The sequence below is a fragment of the Branchiostoma lanceolatum genome, chromosome 4 (assembly GCF_035083965.1).
Source record: "Branchiostoma lanceolatum isolate klBraLanc5 chromosome 4, klBraLanc5.hap2, whole genome shotgun sequence".
Lineage (NCBI taxonomy): Eukaryota > Metazoa > Chordata > Leptocardii > Amphioxiformes > Branchiostomatidae > Branchiostoma > Branchiostoma lanceolatum.
This window is the reverse complement of record NC_089725.1, coordinates 3,471,276-3,494,523: the sequence shown is the minus strand read 5'-3', so window position 1 is coordinate 3,494,523 and position 23,248 is coordinate 3,471,276. Positions and strand designations below refer to the sequence as shown.

Here is a 23,248-nt window from a genome sequence, read left to right as displayed (position 1 = left end):
CCAGAGTTGCATTTAAGAGTTGAACACAAAAACAATAAATAAGTTTTTGGTTCCATAAATGATTACTTTCCGCGCGAAATGATTTTCTTATATGTTGTGACGGTATTTCCGCGGAATGCTATTATCTAAAAGAGCGTGAGATTTGCCGGATAAGGTGAAAGTAACGTGTGGATGGAAAGTTACAATATACAGATTCGCGCAGCTAACTTTAGTTGATCAGTAAAGTGATTAAAAAAACTTTTTGATATATTTTCTATTTGCATATTTCTATTTCAGGACGCTCGTGTGTGTCCTAAAATAGCGGGAGAGTATTACACAGAATCTGTGGATACGAACCAAGAAGACTAATGTTACATCACCCTCCCTTACTAAAGTTACCTTTGACCTACCATGGACGCTGTGCACATCTTGTCAGTAGTACGTGAAGGTTTTCTACTGTCAAAATTGTGATTTTTCTCGCTGTTCATCAAAGCTGATCACTTCTTCTGAACTGCATTAGTATACCAGGTGAGTCATGATATATGTTCAGTTTGCTTTGGGACCGAGAAAGGCAGGAAAATACACCTTTTGGGCTGGCTCGCGCTCGTCAAAATTTTTAAGACTTATAAAAATGTTGTTTGGTTGATAACATTTGCTCAAGATTCAGAGCTCGAAAATATACTGGGTGCACGTGCACCCAAAATTGGAGCCGTGTACCTAATTTTTGACTGGTGCACCTAGATATTTTTGTATGCTATAGGGTAATTATGTGGGGTAAGGGGAAAACCCTGTATAGGTACCCGTACCGGTATAGGTCCCCGTATAGGTATACCGGTATACCCCATTTGGGGCCCCAACAAGCCAGGAAACACGCTATGACGGCCGCCATATGGGGCACCCAGACCAGAACGGCTGTTTTTTTACGGTCTCCACATTGATATAAGACACAGACAGTTGACTATACTCGGTCAGAAAATAGCTGAACAATCACATTTTACGATCTTTTGATTTCTATGAAGGACGGAGTTTTGGAATATACGGAATTTGCGAAGTTCGTAGGGAGCTCCTATCAGAACGTGCGAGCACCGATCTCGGAGACTTTTCAACTGAACCCATTCTGAAATATTAAAATATGGAAAACCTACAGGAAACGCCTCACCCTAAAGACAGAGACCGAGCACGGCATTTTCAGACGAATCACGCCGAATGGCCGTAATGTTTGTGTCGCAATATATAAATAGTGGTTACTTTCCGTCTATTAAAGCGGCTAGTTCGCACATGTGTCATGGCGGACCTTCCGTGCATCGAGAACCGGGCGTTTCCTGTAGGTTTTACGCAGGTTTACTACTGGCAGCTCCAGCCGAACAGATCATGAGTATTGCATCTGAAGATAATGAAATGCGGAAAGGTTGATAGTTTGAGTGTTTTTGTAGGGAAGGTGAGATGGTCGTTGTCCCTAATGTCCTGGATATTGCTGGCGACGGTTAAGGAGAAGACGGACGACGGAGAACAAGACACAACACGGAGCTAAATGATATACGTCTTCACACTTTCAATGCTCAAGATCAACTGTCTTTATTTAAGTAAGGCGTTAGAACGTTCGTTGTACGTCAACGTTCAACGTGCGCATTCGGAGAACGCTCTAACGCGCATGGCCGTAAATGGAAACAAACAAAAACGTTCTATGGCAGCACTTACGTCACGGCAACACTACACATTCCTACATTTTTTCTATTTCTTTTCAGAACAGGTTTAGTTGAAAGGTCTCTGAGATCGGTGCTCGCACGTTCTGACAGGCGCTCCATACGAACTTCGCAAATTCCATATTTTCCAAAACTCCGTCCTTCATAGAAATCAAAAGATAGTACAATATGATTGTTCAGCTATTTTCTGACCGAGTATAGTCAACTGTTTGTGTCTTATATAAATGTGGAGACCGTAAAATACAGCCGTTCTGGGTGCCCCATATGGCGGCCGTCATAGCGTGTTTCCTGGCTTGTTAGGGCCCCAAATGGGGTAAACCGGTATACCTGTACAGGTATACTGGTACGGGTACCTATACAGGGTTTTCCCCTTACCCAATTATGTGGCCCCTTCTCTCTGAAAGGAGGAGGAACGCCCGCCTCACCTTTCTCTAACTGCCAAACTACTAGACTGTCAACAATCACATCAATATAAACACAGACAGTCTACTGAAACCAGCTCAGGGGTGAACCCGGAGGTTTGTTTTGTTCTCGCAAATTTCAAATAATCAACGTTAGAACAGATTCTTTCAAATATTCATTTTTCCCCCGCACCATCCCACAGTGGGTAGTTACCCTGCCTGGTGCGGTTGTTACGTATACGGCTCCCACCGTTGAGTCATTCCGCGCCAGGCTGGAGGCCTGCCCGCCTTAGCCTAGGACCTCCTCCCCCCTACTTTGCCCCTCGCGGGGTTATCTGGGGGTTACATACATGTAAGTTGAAGTTGAAGTAGTAAAGCAAGGAGGTTACTATAACGTTACTTGTACACTAGTATAACGTTACAGAACATACTAAAATGTACTAACCTCCCATACTAGTACTTTGCCCCTCACAGGGTCATCTGGGGGCAATTAATATGATGATGATAACATTATGCTTTCTGTAATTGTGTTGATAACCTTGTTATAGTTTTGTTCACAACGTCACATGAACTGTGACACTCTTTTGATAAGTTATACAAGAAAGTTAATCAAAGTTTTCTTTACAATGCTAACATTACTCTGATTTTATTTTATATGAATGGGCCGATCCTTTGAACACCTTAATTCTGGACATAATGTAACATTGATAATTGGGCTAGGCGAACTTTGAACTTCATACTAGACACCCAGTAAGGAACCTGTTACATTATTTTTTGTACATTTGCCACACAGGGTTTGTGGCGACCAACACGACTGGATAATGGCTAGCTTCCTGTCTGAGCTTCACTTTTGGACAATTAGGCACAACATAGCTGCACCAGGTAATCTAATTATTACCTTCGCCAAGAAGGTTATGTATTCAGTTGTGATTGTATATAACATAAAAGTTATGTGTGTGACAGTTATGTATGCAATGCTAGAAATCATAAATTCGGCAACTCTTTAATTGGACAGTTTTGAGTATCGGCTTGTCAATTAAGATTCATCAGCATGCCAGATCCAGAGGGGGCCAATTACGAAATCGTAGAAAAAACATAACACATAGAATAGGAAAGAAGTGGTTACGACCAGTTCTTCCCGGACACGCATCACGGATTATAGTAGTACAGGGTAGGGGCTACGGAGCACCCCATGCACTCAGTTTCCGCCTGGGAGGGCCTAATATTGCAAGCTTTTAGTTAGCACCAAACTGAATGCAGTTGCCTATCTGCACAGCTGTCTAACATGGACCTTAATAAGTCAACTTATGCCTCAAAGATGAGGGAGGATCTAAGGTAAGGTATACAGCTGTGGACTGAAATCTGTAAGAGTTCCTTTTGTATAATACAGATTATGAGATACTTCTGATGTATGTACAACTTACTACAAGAAATTAGTGATTCCCATGAATAAATTGTGCTACACATGTACTGATATTCCTCCACAACTATCTTGTTTTTCTCGCAACAGACTCGGATATTGGTTGTCACTGCTACCATGACAAGGGAGAAACAGGTATGAACAAATATATGTACATATAGTTTGGGACATTTACTGTGTTTTTACTGTGTTTAGAAAGTCTGCTATATTCTGTTCTTCTAATTGGTGTCTTTTCTTTTTAAAGCAAATGGTGATCAACTATACTACAGTGACCACCAACAGTACATTGAAAGTAAGTTTCTATTATTATCTTCGCCAAGTACTAGTACTCGGAGAAGATTATGTTTTCGGTTGAGCCAGCTGTTTGGTGGGTCTGTATGTTTGTCAAGAGCATAACTCAAGAAACCTTTGATGAATCTTTATAATTTTTGGTAGGTGTGTAGTGGTTGTACAAAGGAAGGTCAAGTTCGAAAATGGTTCACCTAGCGTTTTTCAACAGTACTGCAGCAGACTTTTAATTTTTGTGTGTTTGTATGTAGGCAAAAAAAGTGACGGAAACGTTGATGGATCTTCAGGATTTTTGGTAGATGTGTAGATGTTGTGGAAACGGAGGTCAAGTTCAAAAATGATTCCCCTGGCATTTTCCATCGGTCCTGCAGCAGGCTTTGTGTGGATGTGTATTTTGTATGTGGACAAGAAGAGAAGCTGTAGATGGTTCTGTATGATATTTAGTGAATGGGTAGAGTTTACAGAAAGGAAGGTCAAGTTCGATAATGGGCCTTCTAGCGGGTACCTAAGGTACTGCAGCGGAGCTTCAGAATTTTGGGACATTTTTTCTGAAGGTGCTATGGTCATGATTTTTGTGTGGTAGATAGTTCATTCCACAGGAATTAAGTTGTGTAAGTTTGGGCCCCCTAGCGTCTTGTTTGGAACTGCAGTGGGTGTTTTTGATTTGACCTTCGGACATGAATTACTTGAGAAGGGGTCAGCAGATCGTCGTTAAGTTCTGTATGTAGAGAGCTCAGATGGTGCTTTACACAATCAATGACTAATTATGCAAATCAGGAGCTAATCTGCATAATTAGTAAGGATAGATTGTAAATCCACTACATTCCATAATGGGCCATGTGACAGTGTTCCTGAAACAGGTCAACAGAGGGCCTTGCCTAAAAGTATAAATAAACAGATGGGGCACATAAATAAACAGATGGGGCAGTCTCACTACACTCCAAGCAGATATGTGGGTCCAGTTGGTTTTTAACATGTTCAGTTTAGGCATTTTTGTCCAACACACGGTTGGAGACATAATGGAAAGGGGACAAAATAGAAAGCCTGACAAAAACACCTAAAAACATGTGAATAACCAGCTGGACCCACTCCTCTGCTCAGAGAGTACACTGCAGCAAAACTACACCACTGCTAGGTATGGAAAAGTCACATGTACTATGTCTTTCAAAATGTGGATGATATGGAATAAAGATTTATTCTATTCATATATATTGACTGCATCATTTCATCATCATTTTCAATATTTTGTCATGACCAGTTACACTAGACATATATACTAGTCCTGTACCACCAAATGATTTTAACCCTATCTAGACTGGACTCACCCCCCCCCCCCCATCAATCATAACTTCCAAACGGTATGGTGTATGATCAAATTTGCAGGGGGTGATAAGCATGTTAATATTAATCACTCTCCATAATAAGCCTTTATTATTTGGCGAAGATAATGTGTTCGTGGAACTCTAGTTATATTTATAACTTTATCAGCAGATGTAACATGACCAGTGACATGTTACATCCGATTCTTTCCTGACAAAAGCGGTTATTCTACAAAATTTTACAGGGCATCTTGAAGTTACAATTGAAGACATTGAAGACATGGTCAAAAGTGGTCAATATGATTTTTTTCACTTTTTGCAGAATGTGTTCCCACGGGTAAGAAAGCGCATACTGAAATTAGGAGGGCGTCCCTGTTAAGAAAACAAATATTGTATATTGGCCATGTGTGTACATGTACATTTGTAGAATAGGATTATGTCGTTATCTTAAAAAATTCTTCTTGTCATCTTGCTGGCTACAGGAGTTATAGGTATTTTGGTTACTTCCAAGGATGCATGTAGCAGTCAGCTTTTGAGCGAGGACTTAATGTACGTTGTATAGTATATGTTTTTTTTGTTTAAGACCACGTTAAACCTTTGAAACATATAATACCATATATAGTACCTTGTACCTTGAGCGAGAACTTCAATATTACATATATGATATATGTTAAACTTTATTTTGTTGAAGACCAGGTAAAACCTTAAAGCTTTGAAACATATAATACCTTATAGGCTGTGACATGATCTGGACTCCAAGGAACAAGCGACCAGACAAACTGAGGGACAACTTGAAGGAATTTGAGGTAGTGATATGTAATATCGGTACATGATTCCTAGACACTTACTAATAGGTACTTTTGCAATGATGCAAAAATGTTGGCTTTGAATTTTGCATTCAAGATGAAAACTTGCACCCACGTTAAATCATCTGACACTTGTTGAAAAAAGAGGCATGGCAATGCAATCTCTCCCACTTCGGTTGTTGTGATTCTGCACATTCTTGTGCTTTGCTTTCAGATTCTTCAACTTCAATCTCCCCATGAGGCCATGTTCATGTTCCACACTAGCATTTTTTTTCAAATCCAAGAAGTAACAAAACAAATCGGAGTGGCATTTATATATAAGATGTTTCTATTTTGTACAATGCACATTTCCCTCAATCATGTTAGGAGATATCTGCCAAATTTCCCCTTCCTTATGAAGTGTTATCATATGCAGTCATACCGTGTATTAAAGACTTGTGCAATGAAGTGTGGTTTCTTCTAAGTTCTAATTTCATGATGAGCACGTTTTTGTTTGCTTTTTTTTACACACAGGAACTTCTTGCCACAAATAAGTGTGTGCTGACAAAATGGAAGGGAAGGCACCATCTACAGGTCTGGTTATTGTTTTGTCACCTTAGGTTGAGCTTGATGTTGAACCTGTTCATAGTGACCACTCATCTCATGGCTTGGGACTTGGAAGAAAATGGTCATGTAACAACTCATGTTTAAGGGGTGACCACTACAGACTTGGCTCTAATGCTTGAGTTGATGGGGAAGATAATCTAAGGGTGCATTAAAAGCAGACTTTAGGGTCAAAGTCGTAACGTTCTGAAAAATCTTCCTCATAAAAGATGGCCTCAATCTCCAGTTGTTAGTGCATGTATGTAGAATAAGTCACGAATTTGCTTGCAATTATTTGTGTATCTTTGAATTTTGTGTGAACTTGATGTGTTTTTTCATGTCAATGAAAAATTGAGATTTTTTCATGGAGATATTGCTTTGAGCGTGTTTGCGTGCGTGTTTGTTTGTGCATCCGGATGCTTAAAGTCAGCATAGCTGAAGAACGTCTGGATGGATTGTAATGATATTTGGTGTGTGGGTAGATGTTGGGAGGAGAAAGGAACTGCATTGGCGTTTTTGTCAAAATCTTCCAAGGAGGATAACTGAAGAAAGGAAAGACAGATTTTCGTGTTATTTAATATGCAGGTAGCTTGGACAGAGATGTACACAATGAAGTGCAAATCATGCAAATTGGTACTGAATTTGTAAAAGTAATGAGGATTACCTATACATGTATTACCATTCTACGCATGTTGTGACAGGTGTCACCTGTTGGTTTCGAAACAGGGTCAAATATTCCCCAGGGACCCAACAGCTGGTCAAACCACAGAGGGATATACAACCAAACCTGTATACCTGTTTATATTATGTGGATAGCTTAGTGTTACTTGATATGATGAAATGGTGATAATGCAAATCAGAATCAAATTTACATAATTAATGGTGGCATTTTATAAGCCCACTCCGTTCAATCGTACGAAAGTTAAGAAATGCAACAAATTTAACTGAATAATAAAGGGACATTGATAGATATAAGTTATGCAAATGAAGACCTAATTTGCATAATTAATGAGAAATACTGTAATTCCATATTGGTAGATAACTGGAATTTCATACTTGTGGCATTTGGAAGTTATGTGACAGTGAACATAGTTGAATACAGATTATGCAAATGTCGGTCTAATTTGCATAATATATATTTCATGGAGATTCGCTTAGGCCAAATGCTTCTGATACCCTATACCTGGTAGAATGTTTGGTATTTGCTTGGTTGTCTCCTGCCAACATTCAGACCCTGCCAGAAGAGCATGTACATGCATATGATCAATGCAACAGGTTTGACAAACATGCGGTACTTTAACATGCTTTTATGCAGCCTTTGGCTTTAATGGTAAATGATGAGTCAGACATATTCATACTAGTGACACATGAAGGTTAGATGAAAAATGAAAACACTAACAGAGACCATTGTCGCCATGGCAATGTTTTTTACGTTACCAATCTTGTTTTTCAGTCGTTCCTGAGCAATGCCTGCTTTGTTAGCATGTTTGTTGCTGCCCACAGTGGTGATGTGGAGAGAATCATCATAGACAAGTCCCTGCAAGCTAAACTGAGTGCAGACACAATAAATGATGGTACCTAACCTCATTCTATCTAATCAAATACTGTACAGTCACACCTGGTCGGCCAACCACCTGGCGCAGCTAGCCACCTCCAGTCATCAGCCATGTTTAATCAGTCCCATTCAATTTGACACAGTTAAGACCAGAGTCTGCTAAGCAAGTGTCTTACCCAACCAAAAACCACCTTTTTGCTGTCCCAAGGCCCTATAGGGTGTGAAAACTGCCTTGGGACAGCAAAAAAGTGGTGAGTCTTGATTGACAGCAGCACCCAGCCCAGTAGTGGCCATTTCAAGTGTTGGTACACATTCTGATACACAAGTGTAATTTTCACAACCGACAATAACACCATGGTGAAGATACATGTGGTTAAACAGTTAGAATTTGCTTAAGGTATCTTTTTTGTGCCGTGTCAGTGAAAATCATGTAAGCTGCCGGGTAACTTCTCAAAGTTGTAACTTCCATTTCAACTCAAGCAAAAAAATAAAAATTTTTTGACCAATTCTCTACCCTTCCTTTGGAAACTGATCCACCTACTGCTGTTGTCACCTGTCAGAAGTGAGTGGATCAGTTTTTCTTAAAAATCCTGCAGAATTAGTACTCTAACTGTTACAGTTAAAACATTTAGAGAGAGTTATAACACATGTTTTGGAATGAAAGTCTGAGTTTGCATTTTGAAGATATTTCTGTCTTGAGAAACTTTTACACTAGCAGTAGACAGCATTTTTTCCTTTCATTTCAGCACTGATCACTGACCACTACCTGGTCTTTGCCTTCCCAACATTGGCCAAGCTTGCCCTTGTACAGCTAACCCGGAAACCAGGCACAGGGGAAGTCAGCAGGAAACCAGAAAGGGTTGACAAACTGTCTGCTCTAGACCCAAAGGTAGACCAATAGCCACTACGCATCTCATCTAAAAGATTTCTTCTGCATGGATTAGAGTGCACAAATAGTCTACATGTACATGTACATAACATTGTAAATTTCTAATGGTGCTAAGAAGACTGTACATCTGTAGTTTCTGTCATGTTTGAAACAGTGCAGTTAACAGGTTTGATAAATGGTGTATTGTGAAACCCTTCTGTATTTGTTCATTCTATCAGCAAAATTTGACCCTAAAAATTAAGGAAATGGTGTTTCAATGGGTCAAGGTTTACAAATTTTCCTGTGGGAGCATGTTGCGCCTCTGGCAAAAAAGTCATATGTCGGGAGGGCGTCGTCCCAAAAAAATCAAGCTGAAACTCTTCTGTATTTTTTTCATATATAGAGAGTCATTACTTTATTCACCAGCAAAATTTGCTCATAAAAATTCAGCTCATAAAAATTCAGTAAATAGTGTTTCAATGGGTCAAGATTTTTTAATTTTCCTGTGGGTGCATGTCATGCCTCCAGCAAAAAAATATGTCGGAAGGCGTCGCCCTCCAAAAATCAGGCTGTATTTCTTTTTACAAATAGAGATGTCATTAAAGGAGTATTCCACTCTGTAAGCGGGAATTGTCATTCCTCTGAGAATGAATTGTTATCCTTGGATCTAGTTTGTCTTGTAAAATTTACCATGAGTGGGAGCCTGAACGCAAGGCGCTACATGATAGTGATCAAGGCATGAAACCCCCGAAGGATCCACCCAACAATCCCAGAATTCAATGCGCGGTGCGGTACCGAGGGGAGGGCTTGCCAACATGGAGGGAGGGCATGCCAGCATGGACCCCGATGAGAAAACAGGTTGGTACTGGTATAGATGACGATGCTATGAAGTTCAGGAATACATTTTTTGAGTAGACCAAATGTGTGTGCACAATCGTTATCAGAACTGCCTGGCCAGCGCTTTTCGATTTTATGTTGTTGTTGTTGTTGTTGTCCTTCTGTAGTATTTTCTACACGCATACAAGTAGCCATTTTAGATAGCAAAAAGGTATTTTTAAGAATGCCAAAAACTCTGTATTCCAAGAGCCGATACACTTCAAACTTGTTGTGTACATTCCTGAATATATGATGGTCACTCGGCTGTTTTTGTTAGCGTATCAAATGAACTGTTAGCTAGAAATTCGGGCCAGAAGATGGCTCAGTTATCATCGACGCCATTTTACCTGGGTATGGGACCTACAAAAGGCTCCTCACTATAGTGCCAAAATCTCTGTCCTCCATAACACCAGCGACTTCAGAATTTGTGTGTACATTCCTGAATATATGATAGTCACTCGGCTATTTTCGTTAGCGTATGAGATTAACCGTTAGCGAGAAATTCGGGCCAGAAGATGGCTCAGTTATCATCGCCGCCATTTTGCCTGGGTATGGGACCTACAAAAAGCTCCTCACTATAGTGCCCAGATCTCTGTCCTCCCAAACACCAGCGACTTCAGACTTTGTGTGTACATTCCTGAATATGTGATAGTCACTCGGCTATTTTTGGTTAGCTTATCGGCACAACCGGTAGCGAGAAATTCGGGCAAGAAGATGGTTCAGTTATCATCGACGCCATTTCGCCTGCCATAATGGTGACCTACATTCAACTCCACTCTAAAGTGTCAAAATATCTGTATTCCAAGATGTGAGCGACTTCAAACTTTTTGCGTACATTCTTGAATATATGATAGTCATTCGACTGCTTTCGTTAGCTTATAGAGTCAACCGATGGCGAGAAATTCGGGCCAGAAGATGGCTCATTTCTAATCGACGCCATTTTGCCTGGATGTTTACATAATGGTGACCTACATTCAACTCCACACTAAAGTGCCAAGATCTCTGGATTCCAAGACATTAGCGACTTCAAACTTTTTCTGTACATTCCTGGATATATGATAGTCACTCGACTGATTCCGTTAGCTAGGCACATCAACCGTTAGCGAGAAATTAGGGCCAGAAATGGGCTATGCAAGCAGACGTGCTGATTTGTCATGGACTCCATTTTTTTGTTGTTGACATTTGGTCTGGTCTAAATTCAACTCCTTACTTAACTTCTCAAGTACCCGAATCTCTGTATTAGACTTCAAAATTTTTGTGTACATTCCAGGATATATGATAGTCAAGCTTTATGATTGTTTTAACAATCATATAGCTTGACACAATTTCTCGCAAACTCTATAAGCTTTCAAGCTTATAGTTATAGAGTTTGTGAGAAATTGTGTCTGAGGTTGGCCACACTAACAGGCACCGCCATGATTCATTTGATCTGGCTTATTTCAGGTCAACATATGACTTCCATTTGTACTCTGATTACATAAACTATGTATCTATCTATATCTATATGACGCAGAATGTCTGTCTTAATGATTTCATGATTGATGCGTATATTTTCAGTAAATACATTACTGTCATTTTGTTTTTTTGATAGAAATGGTAAGGACGCCAAGGAAAGAAAATCCAAGGAAAAGCCCAGGGAAACGCCCAAGACAAAAGGTAGTGTTTTTTTAGTATAATTCATATAATGTAGAAAATGATGTAACATCTCTAGCTTGTTCTCATCTATGGACACTTACTTCTTGCAATGACAACATTGAATTTTATCTAGGGCTCGGCTGTCATATTGTGTGTCATTGGTAAGATTACTTCTTATGGTAAAAAAGAGGGAAAAAAAGTAAACTATCTACACTGCGCAATCATTGAATCATCCTTAATGAGTTATGGGGTAGTGCCGAAGTCGCGTGATGAAAGAGAGTCCCTACATATCAACTAATGAAAGGAAGGGCGGGTGGGTGGGGGCGCTAAAACCAAGAGCCCGACTCCTCGCTACTTTTGTCCAACCCTTGCTCACTCTGTCCGGGACTTGCCTTCCACCACGCTCCTCGGCGTTGCGGATGATTTCAGTGAACTACACGGAACGGTCAACTGCCGCTCCTTATATAGCATTAGGTGATGTCATTGGCGGATTGATCCAATTATAGCGCAGTGTAAATAGTAAACTATCTACACTGCGCAATCATTGAATCATCCTTAATGAGTTATGGGGTAGTGCCTACGTCGCTACGTTCTATCCTGATAACCCTACTTATATCAACCTTTCTTCATGACCGTAGGCAACTCATAACTACAACCCCCATACTCATCCAAACCGCCACAACCTAAACCTATCCCCTTCTCATCCCATTCTCATCCCATCCTAATCAGCACCTTTTCGGACGGGTGACAGAAAAATATATTAAAACCCCAAGCCAATAATCGCAAAATATTCCCTCTTTGCACAGGCTTGGCACAAAAACCGACATACCGCAAATAAACTGCATAACGTTGACTTACAGTATTCTTGCCGTAAGGCTAATTGTACGTCTCTATGTACAACATTCTTACCTCGAACCAAACGCATCGTCTATCCCCCATCCTAATCACTTACTGGGACGTAAATGAGCACACATGTAGTATTCACCAAATATGGGGGGATGACACAATTGACATCTGGGACGAGTTAGGGCACTGTCCCTGATTGGTAAACCTCCGCCCATGCGGTCCGGAGTCAGTCTGAAGTCCATCTCCGTGTGTGCGGCTGTGCCTCTCTTAGCCTTGTTCTTACCACATAACAATTGGTGGCAGCGGCCTATACTTCCGAGTATATTTTAACCACGCCATGGCAGCCGCACAACGTTCGAGACTCCCCCCGTCCTTCGACGGGAGCGACGACTTCCAGCTCTGGAGCCAGCAATTCGATGTCTGGGCCGAGTCCCAACCACTGGACGACCCAGCGAAGCTGCGCCACCTCCCCACCTACCTCACCGGCGCAGCGTTCGGCTACTACACCGAACTACCGGCCGCTACCAAGGGCCACAGTATGAATCCCACCTCATCTCCGAACTCTGCACCCGACTTGGAATTCGTAAAACGCACACATCGCCCTACCACCCACAGGGCGACGGCCAAGTCGAGCGATTTAACCGGACGATGAAAGACATACTTGCGAAGTGTTTAGCAGGGCGCGAGAACGACTGGGACAGAATCCTACCCCACGTCGCCCTGGCCTACAACACCAGCCTCCACACCACCTCCAAGCGCTCTCCATTCTACCTTGTCCACGGCCGAGAAGCCCGCCTACCAGTGGACGTCGCCTGTCAGCTACCAGCCACAACAGCACACCTGGCCGACCTGACGACAGCCATCACGTCAGTCCGCGACGCCATCGCCCAGTCCCATCAGACGCAAGATCAACATCAAGCCCCCCGTGTCAACTACCACCAGTACAGAGTCGGCGATCGCGTCTGGCTTCACCATCCACCTTCAGCACTGTACAAACTCCGTCTACCTTGGACTGGACCGTTCACGGTCATCAACACCCTACCACCCGGTGAGCCAGCGCCCATCCTGTATCGTATACAACATGACACCGGTCGCCAGCGCCAACAAGTAGTCCATCACAACCGACCGAAGCCGTACATCGCCCCTACCCGCCGAGTCCTGCCACACACATACCCAATATGTATTTGAATCTGCCTTTAATCTCCCTCCACTGACTAGGTGGAAACCAAACCTATCACCGTCAACAGAGGATCACGTCTTCCTTTAGTTAATGGCCTAGCTTGTGGATGATGACAATATCTTAATCCAAGACCCTCTCTCATCATAGAGTGATATCGTGTCTCCAAAACTAGGAGCTGCTAAATCCAAACCAAAATGCCATTCTAGTTCACCAAAGAAGAACCAATAAAGCAAGGGAACATCTTCCGACGCCTCAGCCTTTCTTTACCGACAAGGACAGGGTCTGAAAACCGCTGCAGACTAAAGCTTACCTTACGCCTGATAGTTCCTCGAATGGGCGGGTCTGGTAAGCGCCGTCCTGCTCGAAGCCCCGTTGAAGCTCACTGTGAGTCAAACGCCTAAGCCAGCCTCTCTTAAACTCTAAGAAGTGCATTTCAACCCATACTCAAACTCGAGCAGACCGTTTCCCTTACTCTACCGTCAAGTAAACTTGCGTTTATCCGGCTTCCGACCTACAGCCCCGATCAAAAGATGGCTTTACCATCGATGGGCCCAGTCGTTTGAGACGAAAAAATATCTAAAATAGCTCTTCGCTTCCACGCCTTAACTGGGCCGGATCGCCTAAACCCGTTGGCCTAGACCCCGTCTGGTGTAGTCGCACCCGCTGCCGGCAACTTATCCCCTTATCTAACATTTTTTAAGGAACAGATTTCTCTCCCATCTTGCATTTCTCCTAGGTTTAAACTCCCATGCCCTACAAGGACATAGCCACTGTTACCATCCACCAACGGTCTCCCAATGTACCTACCGTGACCAAAATAACAGTGACTGTTTTCTAAGAGCAATCTGTCACAGTTTCAGTCCATGCGCACCGTCCCTTCAGCACTCCCGGCTTGTGTCTTACTCATATGCATGACGAGACCATCGATATCGCCATTGAGTGCCTCTATCCACCACGAGCGTGACCTATCAACCTTCAGCGCTAGTCATGTGTAAGACGGCATCTGACTGCGTATTACTGGACATTCACACATAAAATGCGCCGAACAGACACTCTCGTGGCGAGAGTAACGAACGTCACATGCCCGATGCAAAATTACTTCCTGCTTGCCAAGTGTGTCACCGCCGGACCGCCCATCAATTGGTGCCTCTCTTACAAATCGCCACTATAACAGCCCAGTGACCCGACAACATGCACGACAAATACTCTCGCCTGTCAAATGTGCTACCAGCATTCGCACTCGAAAATGCGCCACAATGACACTCAACTGACGATGTCGCCGAACCTGACATGCACGACGCAAACTCATTGCCGCCCTATTATCCGACAGCGAGAGCGTGCAATAAACACCAAAATACCTCTCAACCGACAACATCGTCGTACATAACATGGGGCACGTAAATATTACAACACTTGCCATGTGATCCTCCGCCCAGCTGGTAGTGCTACCATGTCGAGTGTACGTGTGCAAACAGCCACCTTACAACATTGATGCGCCGCACCTGCACAATTCAAAGTCGTCTGGCGCTCGCCATACGAGCCACACACTTAACCTTTCAACAACTAAGTCATAAACGTATTCCCATGGCAACGAATACCTACTAACGCTCGCCATGTAGGTCACGCTCGCCTGCCCGACACACCGCATGCCCGTTACACACCCTTCACGAGCATGATGTGTGCCACATGCACGAATGCCTGCACTAAGACATGCCAAAGAAAACCCTACCCTACCGAGGATATTGACAAACCCCACATGCACGACTTAACCCTTCACGATCGCCACGTGTGTCATGCTCGCCATTAGCCGTCCGTACTAAGATCGTGCCCAATAACATTCAACGGAGGATATAGACGACACCACATGCACGTCGTAAATCTCTTCACACTCATCATGTGTGTCACGCGTCAGTGTGCCCGCACTAAAACGTGCCAAATGAACACTCCACTGAAGACAACGACGAACACCGCCTAAACGACGTATACCCTTCACACTCACCATGTGTATCACGCTCGTTCTACCCGCCAACGAGTGTCCGCACAAACTGTGCCCAAAGAAACCCTCCACTAAGGACATCAACTGACACCACCTGCATGACGTATACCCTTCACACCCGCCATGTGTATCACGCTCGACCACCCTACAACGAACGTCCGCACTAAAACTGTGTCATAAGAATATTCCACTGACACCAAATGCCCAATGTTAAGCCTGTGAGCCTCGTCCTGTGAGTCACGCCCGATAGCCCGACCGTGAGTGTCCACACTAAATGTGCCACAGAAATATACCACTGGGACATGGACGAACACCACATGCACGATGTGAGGCCCGTGAGCCCCGCCCTGTGAGTCCCGCTCGACAGCCCGACAGCGAGTGTCCACACCAAATGCACCAAAAACGCTCCAGTGAGGACACCATATACACGATCTACTATATCCTTCCCACTCAACCTATGTATCGCTCGACTGCCCCTCCGCGAGTGCCCGCACTAAATGCGCTAGATACCCCTCCCCTGAGGGCATAGACACGTACCACATGCACGATATACCGTGTCTGCAACTCTCGATCTCGCGATGTGTCACGCCCAACCGCGAGTGCCCGCACTAATTGTGCAAAGGAACACTCAACTGAGGACATCAAAGAACACCACCACGACACAAATCCCATGTTACGGGTGTCACACTCGAAGGCCCCTCAGCGAGCGTTCGCGCCAATTGTACCGAAGAACACTACACTCAACTGAGGAGATCGACGAATATCACCACGACGTACACATCTGTCACGCTACGTGTATCACCGATCGACTGTCCCTTAACTAGTGCCAGCACTAAAATGTGCCAAATAACACTCAACTGATGACATCGACGAACACCACTACGACGTACACATCTCTCACGTCACGTGTCACACTCGACTGCCCCACAGCAAGTGCCCGCGTTAATCGCGCCTAAGAGCACTCAACTGAAGACATCAACGAACACCACTACGACGTGTAAATTGCTCGTGTCTCGCGTGTCACGCTCGACTACCCCACAGCGAATGCCCACACTAATTGTGCCTAAGAACACTCAACCGAGGACATCAACGAACATCACGACGTGCCCAATTGTCACGTCACATGTGTCACCGCTCGACTGCCCCTCAGTTAGTGTCAGCACTCAACTGTGCCAAATAAAACTCAACTGAGGGCATCGACGAACATCACCACGACGTACACACCTCTCAAGTCACGTGTGTCACCGATCGACTGTCCCTCAGCTAGTGCCAGCACTAAAATGTGCCAAATAACACTCAACTGAGGACATCGACGAACATCACCACGGCGAACACATCTGTCACGCTACGTGTATCACCGCTCTACTACCCCTCAGCTAATGTCAGCACTAAAATGTGCCAAATAACACTCAACTGGGGACATCAACGAACATCACCACGACGTACACATCTGTCACGTTACGTGTGTCACCGCTCGACTGCCCCTCAGCTAGTGTCAGCGCTAAAATGTGTCAAATAACACCCGACTGGGGACATCGACGAACATCACCATGACGTACACATTTGTCACGTGTGTCACCGCTCGACTGCCCCCCAGCTAATGTCCGCACTAAAATGTGCCAAATAACACTCAACTGAGGACATCGACGAACATCACCACGACGCACACATCTGTCACGTTATGTGTATCACCGGTCGACTGCCCCTCAGCTAGTGTCAGCACTAAGATGTGCCAAATAACACTCAACTGAGGACATCGACGAACATCACCACGACGTACACATTTGTCACGTCACGTGCGTCACCGCTCGACTGCCCCCCAGCTAGTGTCAGCACTAAAATGTGCCAAACAACACTCAACTGAGGACATCGACGAACACCACCACGACGCACACATCTGTCACGTTATGTGTATCACCGCTCGACTGCCCCTAAGCTAGCGTCAGCTCTAAAATGTGCCAAATAACACTCAACTGAGGACATCGACGAACATCACCACGACGCACACATCTGTCACGTCACGTGTGTCACCGCTCGACTGTCCCTCAGCTAGTGTCAGCACTAAAAATGTGCCAAATAACACTCAACTGGGGACGTCGACGAACATCACCACGACGCACAAATCTCTCACGCCACGTGTGTCACCGCTCGACTGCCCTTCAGCTAGTGTCAGCACTAAAATGTGCCAAACAACACTCAACTGGGGACGTTGACGAACATCACCACGACGTACAAATCTCTCACGTCACGTGTGTCACCGCTCGACTGCCCCTCAGCTAGTGTCAGCACTAAAATGTGCCAAATAACACTGAACTGGGGACGTCGTCGAACATCACCACGACGCGCCCATCTGTCATGTCACGTGTGTCACCGCTCGACTGCCCCTCAGCTAGTGTCAGCACTAAAATGTGCCAAATAACACTCAACTAGTGACGTCGACGAACATCACCACGACGTACAAATTCCTCACGTCACGTGTGCAACCGCTCGACTGCCCCTCTGCTAGTGTTAGCACTAGAATGTGCCAAATAACACTCAACTGGGGACGTCGACGAACACCACCACGACGTACACTTTTGTCACGTCACGTGTGTCACCGCTCGACTGCCCCTCAGCTAGTGTCAGCACTAAAATGTGCCAAATAACACTCAACTGGGGACGTCGACGAACATCACCACGACGTACAAATTTCTCACGTCACGTGTGCAACCGCTCGACTGCCCCTCTGCTAGTGTTAGCACTAGAATGTGCCAAATAACACTCAACTGGGGACGTCGACGAACACCACCACGACGTACACATTTGTCACGTCACGCGTGCAACCGCTCGACTGCCCCTCTGCTAGTGTTAGCACTAAAATGTGCCAAATAACACTCAACTGGGGACGTCGACGAACACCACCACGACGTACAAATCTCTCAGTAATACGTACCTCATATTGCTACTCGACAGTTGTCCACGGCATCCCTAATGTCTCCACCGCACGCCTCTCTACTCCAGCATGTTTTCTCCCGTCTCGGTAGCGACTGCTGCAGCCGAAGTGGTTGTCATTTCTGTCACCGCAGTCTCCCATCTTCCGGAGTGACTTGCCAGCCTAAAATAAACAACACCCATGAGACAACCACTCGTAAACAAAGCAAAGGAAAATCAACAAACAACACGTCTCAAAAGAAACGAGCTCCGAAAAGCCTGAAGCCCTCGCCTATAAATTACAAACAAACGCGGAGCTTGTTCCACCATCGCTTCTCTGTCACTGCAAGGTTCTTGTCCGCCACAATTGGTAGGCAGCTTTTCACAGGCAGTACCGGCCTCCAGGACGCCAAACTGTAGACAACAAAACACAAAACGTATCGCATCAGGCATAATCAGAACAAAAACGCAGACAAACATGTCCGGCGTCTCCGTCATACAAATGCAAATCACCGAAATACGATTCAAAGAAAGAAAACCCAAGTACGCCGGACTCCCGCCAAAATTCCTGCAGACAAAAATGGTGGCAGCAGGTCAGCTGCCCCGGCAGATGCCACTTCACGCCATCGCCGCAGGTCCTGCATCTCTCGAGTAGGCAGCCCCAAGTGTCCGCGTGTCCCATCCTTCTGGGTGCTGAGTTGGACTCTGACGAGGCCCATCCAGCACTTGAACAACGGCGGCGACTGTCTTGGTGTAACGCTTGCCTGACGTGCTAAACATGTCCGCTGCGGAACCGCTTGCCTCTGAAGTGTTGACTGCCGGGGTCGCCTGTTGTGTGAAGTCCTGCAAACTCGCAGTGGGTACCCGTGGAGCTTGGCTTATCACTGTAAAGGCACACAACACCACTTAATGACCGAAGCAAAACACACAAAACACACGCTACCCACCCAAGGAAACTTACATCGAAAGGGAAGAACAAGTCCCAATCCGACCAAGGGCCAGGACACCGATTTGCCAAGGCCGAAAGCTCCACTCAGGTACCCTTCCCTTACCATTTACTGTAAACCACCCGAGTAACCCTGTTACGAAAACCAGAGAACAAAAGAAATTCTCCACGCATACAAATGCAAATGTCCCACGTGCAAAAAAGCCGCCAAAATCCCGTCGACAAAAACAGCTGCAACGAGAAATCGTCAAAACACGCTAAAAAAGGTACTTGAGAAAACCCCGAGGTTAAAACAAGCTACAAAACACCCCAGGAAACAAACCCAACTCGTAAAAACGAAGCCACAAGCAGAAAACTGAAAACCGGGAAAACAATAGCCGTCAACTAAACTCGTTACGGCCTAAAAACAAAACGTCCCCCGCTCTGCCAAAACCAGCTCAGTAACTAGCCAAACCTTGACCGAAATTCGGTCGTGGTAGTCCAGAAAACCTCTCCTAGGACTCAAGACGCTGCCAAAGGCCGCTCGAAGCACCGGTGGACGCACACTCCATTGTAAGAAGACCCCACTTCGAGCCCGGGACAGACTGCCCACCACGTCCAGTCGTTGCGTAGGATTTCAGTGAACTACACGGAACGGTCAACTGCCGCTCCTTATATAGCATTAGGTGATGTCATTGGCGGATTGATCCAATTATAGCGCAGTGTAAATAGTGTATGATACTAGCAGGGCCTGACATTCATTGTTTGGATAATTACTGCACTGGTACCAGTGCACCTAACCAGTAACCTAAAGGTGTAAGTGTACAGAAATATTTTTGTATGCATAGCATAGAATAGTAAACAATGAATTATAAACCATTTCTTAGAGTGACTTTGAAATTCTATGGCTAACTAAACAAGTAATATAATAATGTTCTTTGTTTTTGGACAAAATGTCAAGCTGTATAATACAAGTAGTGTACAATCGTACATCTTCATGATTTTTCTTTTTAATGTGAAGGAAAATTGCCGGCTTAGCATTATTTTGGCACCTCTGTATCAATGAATTAACTCTACGAATCACAAAGATGTAGTTGACTTCAGAATACATTCTCTCTGCAGGTGATCTAAAGTGGCTTCTGGGCTACAGCAAAAGGCAAAGGGATGATGTGGTGAAGAACATCTACGAGAAGGACTACACTTTCAGAAGAATGCTGTTGGAGGGTGTCGTGCACAGGTGCCGGGAGTCCAATGAGTACTGGGGGGACCAGGTGCTCCCAAAGCCAGACTTACCCCCCTAACATTGCCCACATTCCCAGGCCAGACAAACAGGCAGCTATTGCGCAGTACCAAACAAGTTTTGAAGACCATAAGCCAGCCCCTTTATATCATATATGCTCAATCATTCTGTAGTCAATTTAATTTTTTTCCTCATTTTTGTACTGATTTTTTTCAGCATACATGCCTTACATGACTAAACTACATGTATATGTAGTTTATGTTTTGAAATGTTTTGAAAATTCTGGTGCTGTCTCTGCTATAGACACATAAAATGTGCAAATACTAGACTATACATATTGATGCTTGAACATGTAACATGAACATGTCAACAGTAGTTTACATAATATAGGTCCTGGTAGATACTTAGTAATATACTGATGTCATATGTCACAGGTTATGTTTATTAGATTGATGAGGACAAGTTGCCAATTGTATATCCATTGGAGCATTTTATTAATAAATGTCCTGCCTACATATCTCAGAAGTAAATATTCCATTTTACAACCACCACAAGTTTATGTGTGTCCAACAATACTGTCTCAAATGTAAACACAAGCCATTTTTAAAAATTATTCAGAAATATAATTGTATATCCTTGTAATATACATGTATATGTCTTTCTTGCTGTACAACTAGTTCAAAGGAATGTAGAAATAATGATACTTGGACAATAGCTAAGGTTTCCAATCGGCCTGCCATATAAATTTAACTATAAACCATGGATATATAAAAATGAATACATACAGGTACTAGACAGTTTTTTATATTTGGTTGAAACACACCTGTTATGCAGTGTTAGAAGTTTGGAAACCCCTGTGTACATGTAAGACTGTTATCAAGTTTGTTCTTTGACTTACCAGCTAAACCCTCACCCTAATTCTAATACTTACAGTATTGAGTTAGAAGAATACAAACTGATTTATAGACCAACTGGACAGGTGATGGCGAAACATCTTAGCAGCAAAATGTCCTAATTCTGTAAATACAATTTTGGCCATGATATCTAAACCTACATGCTCTTCTGCTCACCTAGTGACCTACTTATCTGCCTCAAGAAAACCTATGTATGTCCCATCTTCAGATGGATAGGCCTGCCTTATCCTGCTGACCACACAGAATAGAACCACACGGCACACTGTTCTTCCTAGGCGTCGTTTGTGAACCCAGCATGTGAATTGTCAGTATCGTAAGATCCTGGGAGAAACAAAAAATGCATGTAAATTGTAATGTTACATGTTTTTTTTCTTGTATCAAGATTAATACAAGTACTCTGCAGAAGGACGAGAATGTTGTCTTTTTTATGATTTATTTATCCAAATAATATTTCCCTTATCCTTACTACACATCTATTTGAATATGTGCACAATATTTTCCTTATCCTTACTACACATCTATGTGAATATGTAGACAATATCTGGCCATTTTTGTTTAGTCTGATAATTTTCAGATCTTGGTATTGCACTGACAGCCCCCCTCCCACACTGTGTAACATTTTCCGACTTTTCACCCTTAGTAATGCAAGTAATTACAAAATTACTGTCCATTTCTTCACACAAGATGCATCAAGAAAGCTTATTTAAAACTTCTCGGTACGTAATATATCGGGTTATACAGTGGTACGACTACTATGCAGCCAGCACCCCAGGTAAGAACGTCGCAAAGTCCGCCTCACGTTTTCGTGAGCTTATCATGAGTCCTGACACACAGGTCGATGTTGTAGATATGCAAAATAAAACGGACAGGAACAAAGTAACAACATTTACCTATTGCTCAATGGCACTCTGACATCTTGTATTCCAAGGTTATGTCACCGTGTAAGTGCAGTCTGAGTGCAGACCTCATGAGACAGAGGGGATGGAATTCCTCGTGTAGCTCCCCAGGATCTAGCCGCGAACCCTCCGTCTGGTCAACGCGGCCGTCCGATGCTGCTTCTGCTTTTGTGGCGGTCCCAGCTCCAGCGGAGGCTCCGGCAGGGTCTTCTTTCCAATCGCCATTCTCTAATTGTCCTGAATCATGTTCAGGCTTAAAGGCAAATGGCCTGATGTCATTAGGGCCCAACTCATCCGAGTCTGTGGCGGCCATGACAGTTTTGTCGTCTGTTCCGTGTTTGGACTAGTGCGCATGCGTATACAGCAGAGTAGAAAGAGCGGGTCTGTGGGGGATTACATGGATTTGAAAAGGATTACTGTCGAAAAGTCCTAAGAGGTAATTCAGTCAAAACTCGGGCGTATTTGTTTTTAGAAAAGCATAATTTATCAGAAAAAAATACCCGCTTACTGAGTGGAATTCTCCTTTAAACTAAAGCTTACTGTTCCAGCAAAATTTTACCCTCAGAATGCAGAAAATAGCATTTCAGAGGGTCTAGATTTCAAGGGAGCCCCTAGTATTGTCGGGCCTTCGGCCTGTACTCAATACTAACTTAAGCCACTGTCATCATTACTGTGGTTCCTTTACACAATTTTTAAAAAATTAAGACTTTAAGAGTAACCTTGGCTTTCATATTAATGTGTTTTGTTGATTCAAGTTTCATACTATCCTTGCACAAGCCACTACTAACAGAAGAAAAAATAATGAATTGCGTGTTTGACCTTAGTATGGTAATCTGTTCACTTTTTTATGTGACCCACTCGCATAAGCAGGCCTGGTGCTCATTCCATAAATCTGCAATCATAAGTTGG

General features: G+C 43.8%; 1 protein-coding gene and 3 long non-coding RNA genes across 8 annotated transcripts in view; 2 read left to right on the top strand and 2 right to left on the bottom strand.

The window, feature by feature from the left end:
• The first annotated feature begins 166 nt into the window (after positions 1 to 166).
• The window catches only part of LOC136432251 (WD repeat-containing and planar cell polarity effector protein fritz homolog), a 36,032-nt gene continuing 12,950 nt past the window's right edge, over positions 167 to 23,248 (top strand). The window contains exons 1-8 of one of the 5 annotated variants that reach the window (XM_066423340.1): positions 167 to 507; positions 2,877 to 2,965; positions 3,594 to 3,638; positions 3,748 to 3,795; positions 5,846 to 5,916; positions 6,430 to 6,489; positions 7,952 to 8,072; positions 8,800 to 8,942. In XM_066423340.1, coding sequence (XP_066279437.1) covers positions 2,905 to 2,965; positions 3,594 to 3,638; positions 3,748 to 3,795; positions 5,846 to 5,916; positions 6,430 to 6,489; positions 7,952 to 8,072; positions 8,800 to 8,942 — 549 coding nt within the window. In that variant the 5' untranslated portion in view covers positions 167 to 507; positions 2,877 to 2,904. Of the gene's footprint in view, positions 508 to 2,876; positions 2,966 to 3,587; positions 3,639 to 3,747; positions 3,796 to 5,592; positions 5,660 to 5,845; positions 5,917 to 6,429; positions 6,490 to 7,951; positions 8,073 to 8,799; positions 8,943 to 23,248 lie in introns of those variants that run through there. The other 4 variants (XM_066423339.1, XM_066423342.1, XM_066423341.1 and 1 more) reach the window with 4 other exon arrangements.
• On the top strand, positions 9,508 to 21,851 carry LOC136432254 (uncharacterized). The gene is made up of 3 exons (XR_010755486.1): positions 9,508 to 9,779; positions 11,389 to 11,453; positions 20,412 to 21,851. It is a non-coding gene; the product is annotated as an uncharacterized lncRNA (long non-coding RNA).
• On the bottom strand, positions 18,475 to 20,016 carry LOC136432256 (uncharacterized). Its single transcript, XR_010755488.1, has 2 exons — positions 19,765 to 20,016; positions 18,475 to 19,248 (listed from the first exon to the last, which is right to left on the bottom strand). It is a non-coding gene; the product is annotated as an uncharacterized lncRNA (long non-coding RNA).
• Positions 21,000 to 22,871, bottom strand: LOC136432255 (uncharacterized). The gene is made up of 2 exons (XR_010755487.1): positions 22,334 to 22,871; positions 21,000 to 21,764 (listed from the first exon to the last, which is right to left on the bottom strand). It is a non-coding gene; the product is annotated as an uncharacterized lncRNA (long non-coding RNA).